Here is a 5,018-nt window from a genome sequence, read left to right on the forward strand (position 1 = left end):
AACGAATGTAAAAGAAAAACGTAAACTCTGTTCTTGGATCATTTCTTACTATACAATTAGGGAAGAAACTAACAATTAGGGAAGAAACGTAAACTGTAAACTGTTAGTACATTTTTCTCAACTAACAATTAGGGAAGAAACTAGTCTACTAACAATTCAATATGAACAAGTTCAGTTCCATATGAACAACCACTTAATTTCTAACAATTAGGGAAGAAACTAATCTACTAACAATTCAATATGAACAAGTTCAGTTCCATACAAACAACCACCAAAATCACAATCTTCACTCTGCAAATACAAAATCACAGTTCAAACCAACAAAATTAAACAAAATAATTTATCATAAATTCTCGATCCGTACATCAGAAACCCTAGAAATCGAAAATTTGCGAGAAATTTCGCGAGATAAAGTTAAATTAGGTCAAAAGATACATAGAGAAACATTCGACAAGAGAGATTAGAAACAAGATTCCTGACCTAAATTTTTGGCGTAAATAGAAAACTCCGAAAGATTAGAAACATTCGACAAGAGAGAGAGAGAGATAGATGAGTTCACCTTATCGGAACAAGCGAGTGTCGGGGACGATCCCTGCGTCGAAGCTCAGCAGTGGTGGCACCGCCGTGGAACTCTAGGGTTTATTTGCCGGTGAAGATTAATAGGAAAGGAAAGGTTCAATCGCCGGAACTATTATTTTCTCTCACTAATAGAAAGAGAAAACCGAAATAGGACCCGTGGGGGGTTTCTAGGGCTCACAATTATAACGGCCAAAATAATAAAGGCCGTTATATATAGTATCACTTGTAACGGACATAAGCCGTTATAACAAGTCGGACTCATTTATAACGGCTACGCCGAATAAAGCCGTTATAACAAGTTGTTGTATAACGGAAAAGCACCCGTAATATTAAAACAACAACACGCCAGAGGCGGGAAATAAATTGGCGCCATCGAATAGTTGGCGCTAAATTAAATAGTTCATTTGCAACGGCTATCCATATGATAGCCGTTATAAAAGTGTACATACTTATAACGGCTCGCGTGGAAGCCGTTATGTATACTTTATTTGTAACGGCTCACCTGGAAGCCGTTACAATAAGCCGTTACAAATAGGACGTATTTTTGTAGTGTCAACAACCAAAAAATTTTCATACAACCAACGAATATATCATACAACTTGAAAAAAAGTGTTAGGATATGTTCATCTACCTCTTGTGAGACTGAATCTTGTCCAGAAATTGATGATTTAGGATCCTTTGATGTTTCTCCAAAACTTTTGAAACTTGCTTCATCCATGGTGGTTTAAGAGTTTAGAAAGGGATAGAGAAGTGGTTTAGGAGTGCAACAACAATGTGAGATTGTTGCACAACTCCGATGAACTTTCCCCGTTGATGATGGTCGTCGGTGATGTTGACAATTCCGGTGGAAGAAGAGGGAAGAAGAATATAAGAGAGGAATTTCTAGGGATTTGGGTTTTAGGAAGTTTAATAATTAACAACTAAAATCCTAATGTGGGTGAAATACACCTTTAAAGGGGGTTTTTTTCACCCATTCAAAGAGGGGGCCCTTTAACCAAGCTAAGTCAATGGTCTTTTACTAAGTCAACGAAACCATGGGGAGGCCTTTTGACAAAAACGGGGAGGCCTTTTAAAATCTCCCAATTGCTAATCTGATTATTCTTTGCAATTTCATTTGAAATTGAAATGGGGGAATTACTGAAACCCCCACCTTTAATTAATAATTACTGAAACCCCCACTTTTTCATAATATACATTACTGAAACCCCCACTTTTTCTTATGAAAAGAGGGAGGGTTTTAGTAAGTGTATTATGAAAAGGTGAGGGTTTTAGTAATTATTAATTGAAAGTGGGGGTTTCAGTAATGTGGATTATGAAAAGGTGGGAGAACTCCATAATTTACAGTCATCTTTTTGAGAATCTAACCTTAAATTTTATTTCTCCTTCATCTTTAACAATCCGTCTCGGCGCTTCCACCGCCTTGTTGCACTTGCTCGCCGGCAACACAAAGATCACCATACTCACTGACTCCTTCCAACCCGAACTACGATCTTCATCACCTGCTTCTCATTTATGTGTTATTACAAGAACAAGTATGGAGATCTTAGCAAGTTTATTGTTCTCCGCTTTACCATACTCATTTGAAGATTTGAGAATTTATGGTTAATCAAGTTTAAGAGCAATCATGAAGACTTGTTTCTCGTTGATCAAACTTATGTGTTATTTCATACTCATTTGAAGATTTAATTAGTTCAATTTGAAGATTTAATTACTTCAGTTTAGGGTTTCATACCCATTTGGACATTCAAATCTCTTCCCCAAATCTATTTGAGGTTTACACATTGAGATCCGGAGCGAGAGACAGATAAGAAGTTACGGGAGAGATGAGGAGAGAACGCGTGTTCGAGTGAGAAAATCAATTTCACACCTTTTGGGTGGTAAAATTTATCAAGTATTTTTTTTTCCTGCCTCATTTTACCATGGGAATTGGGTTTTCACATCATTTTGTCCCAATCAAACAGTACGTATTTTCTTATGAAAACGACTTCCCCACTATGGACCTTAAGTTTGAAAGAAAGAAGAAAAAACAAGATGAAATTATGTAATTTGTACAAGGCTTTGTTTCAAGAGAATGGCATAGATTGTAAATCTATGGAGAGGAGTAAAACGGATTTTAATTTCTTTTGGTCTTTTGACACCAATTAATGGTCATTCGCCGATATTTAGCCCATTAACCCGCCAAAAATTCAGAAAACCCATGAACTCTTACGAATTATTGTGGAAGACACGGTCCTTTGAAGTCACTAGTTAGGTTTCCCTCAATATCACTAATATTTGCACCGCATTGCCACATTACACGTACATTATTTGATCAAGGTGCACGCATGTTTGCAATATTATATCAACCTTTGTCACCTAAGCCCAAGATACAGGTGATATACTTCCCAATGAAGGCTCTATGAGCCCACACAGAAGACTTCGACACTTGCAACGCTTGAACTCACACCATGTTCAAACTCCCAAATAAATAGTATTAATAGGATTTCAAGCTCAAAATTCACCTCTTTAATTACATAATGTATATTCATTTATATTAATAATTCACATTCAGTTTTAGTGGACACAGTGGTACACATTTTTGTGTAGTACTAGTTTATAAATTCTTGTTACATGATGGAACAAGCATTAGGATTGTCATCACTAAAGAGAGTAGTGAGTCTCTCATTAGGATTATTAGGGCTAGGAAGTGCTTGAACAACATTTTTGACATAACCGGCTGGTGCTCTTTTGTCGTAAGCCTGACTTACATAAGGGTAAGATACTAAATTATATGGAACGTATGGCCAAAACTCTGCCTTCTTTCCGGTGCTCTGTACTCTCTTCAATACCTTATTAGGAAGTACATAACCAGTAACTGTCACCTTGCTTTGCTTTCTGTTTACTTCCACCGATCTCACCCCTAAAATCAAGAAAACAAGTCAACTAACAAAGTAATTAAATTCTAGTGTTTACTAAGATTGAATATATGAAAAATGATGTCATAGGTGCCTCCCTCAAGGCAAATTTGAAGGGGGAGTTCATGAAGGAAGGAGGCGCCTATGACACTTATGGGAGGCCCCTATAAAACTTCCCATCATTTAATTTCTAAACTCTTGTTTCCATATATTGTAATTTCTTGTAAGCCCCACAGTAAACTATTATTTGTACTCATTAAAGAGTTCAATAAAGTTATCTTTGATCTCTCTTATTTCTTCTTCATTATTTCTCAATTATTCTTATTACTAGCTTATATAATTCTCACAATTTCCTCAACTTTGTTTTGCTTTCACTTGTTATAATACATATTGGAGAATTGACATGCTTGTTATCTACAAAGCAATAAACCTAAACTACCTTCTAATGAGAAAAAAAGAGACTACCAAAAAACAAAAGGAAAAGAGAACCTACAAAAAATATTTGGTTTAAAAAATCAATATGATGTTTAAATTTAAGATCTTGCTGATTATAATACATGAGTTGGGATTTGCTTATTTATTAAGATATAAAAGTAAGTACTAGTGAGAGAGAAAGAGAGATGTTAAAGGAAGGGGTATAGAAAGAAGTTATGGTTGAAGGGAAATGAACCTTTCATATTGGAAACAGAATGTTTAACCCTCCTTTCACAGCCATCACAATCCATTTTCACCTTAATCTCCACTGTCTGATAAAACAAAAATAAAACCCAATTTTGTATTTAGCATATATATAGTCAACTACTAGTAATTACTAGCTAGAAAAACAATTAGTACTAAACAACAAAAGCAACAAAGAAAGAGAAGAGTCTAGGTATAATTAAGTAGTATACCTGCATTGGTTTGCGTTTGCTCTTCCTGGTGCTAGTAACAGTGCAAAAATTTGATAGATAATCAAGAGCACCCATTTTCTAATATTCAACCTCAGTGTTGAAATACAACTAATGCAAGTCTCAAAGGGTTTGGAAAGAGGAACTAATGATGATAGAGCAACTTGAAAAAACTAGACAGAGAGAGAGAGAGAGAGAGAGAGAAATGGTAGATGGGTATTGCATTTAATCTGTATGATGTATTTATATATGGAAATTAATAATTGGTTTTAAAGGGCAAATGAAAAAGAATAAGTGTTTTTTTTTTTAAGAAATACTTGTTTAATTTCACACTGTCCCCATAATTATGCAGGGATGTCTAGTTATGATGTAGGGGCAGCTATGCTATTGTAAAAGTGCTTTTATTTCCTTTGCTTTAAGCCTTTGAATTTGCCCCTTTAATTAGTATTACTACTATTGCCAAATCCCTATATTCCAACCTTTTAGTTACTTTTTGGCGGATGACAAATTCCCATTTTCTTTGATCAATTGGTTTGATTCTATGCTTGATACTCAAAACCATTTAGGTTTTTCCCTCTCTACTATTTCAAGTCACTGTTAACCTCTTTTTTTTTATTCCCATGGGTAATTTCACTTGTGTTGGTTGAGTTGTCGCATG

The 5,018-nt window shown here is 35.3% G+C and overlaps 1 protein-coding gene across 1 annotated transcript; it reads right to left on the reverse strand.

Moving 5' to 3' along the window:
- Positions 1 to 3,075: 3,075 nt before the first annotated feature.
- Positions 3,076 to 4,596, reverse strand: LOC147566311 (heavy metal-associated isoprenylated plant protein 21-like). Its single transcript, XM_086652790.1, has 3 exons — positions 4,364 to 4,596; positions 4,144 to 4,219; positions 3,076 to 3,478 (listed from the first exon to the last, which is right to left on the reverse strand). Exons 1-3 carry the CDS (start codon positions 4,436 to 4,438, stop codon positions 3,186 to 3,188), a joined length of 444 nt encoding a protein of 147 aa, XP_086508916.1. The 5' UTR covers positions 4,439 to 4,596; the 3' UTR covers positions 3,076 to 3,185.
- Positions 4,597 to 5,018: the final 422 nt, after the last annotated feature.

This window comes from Eschscholzia californica, unplaced genomic scaffold, assembly GCF_041429995.1.
Source record: "Eschscholzia californica isolate CP2 unplaced genomic scaffold, dmEscCali1.0.p SCAF_1, whole genome shotgun sequence".
In the NCBI taxonomy this organism is placed as follows: Eukaryota; Viridiplantae; Streptophyta; class Magnoliopsida; order Ranunculales; family Papaveraceae; genus Eschscholzia; species Eschscholzia californica.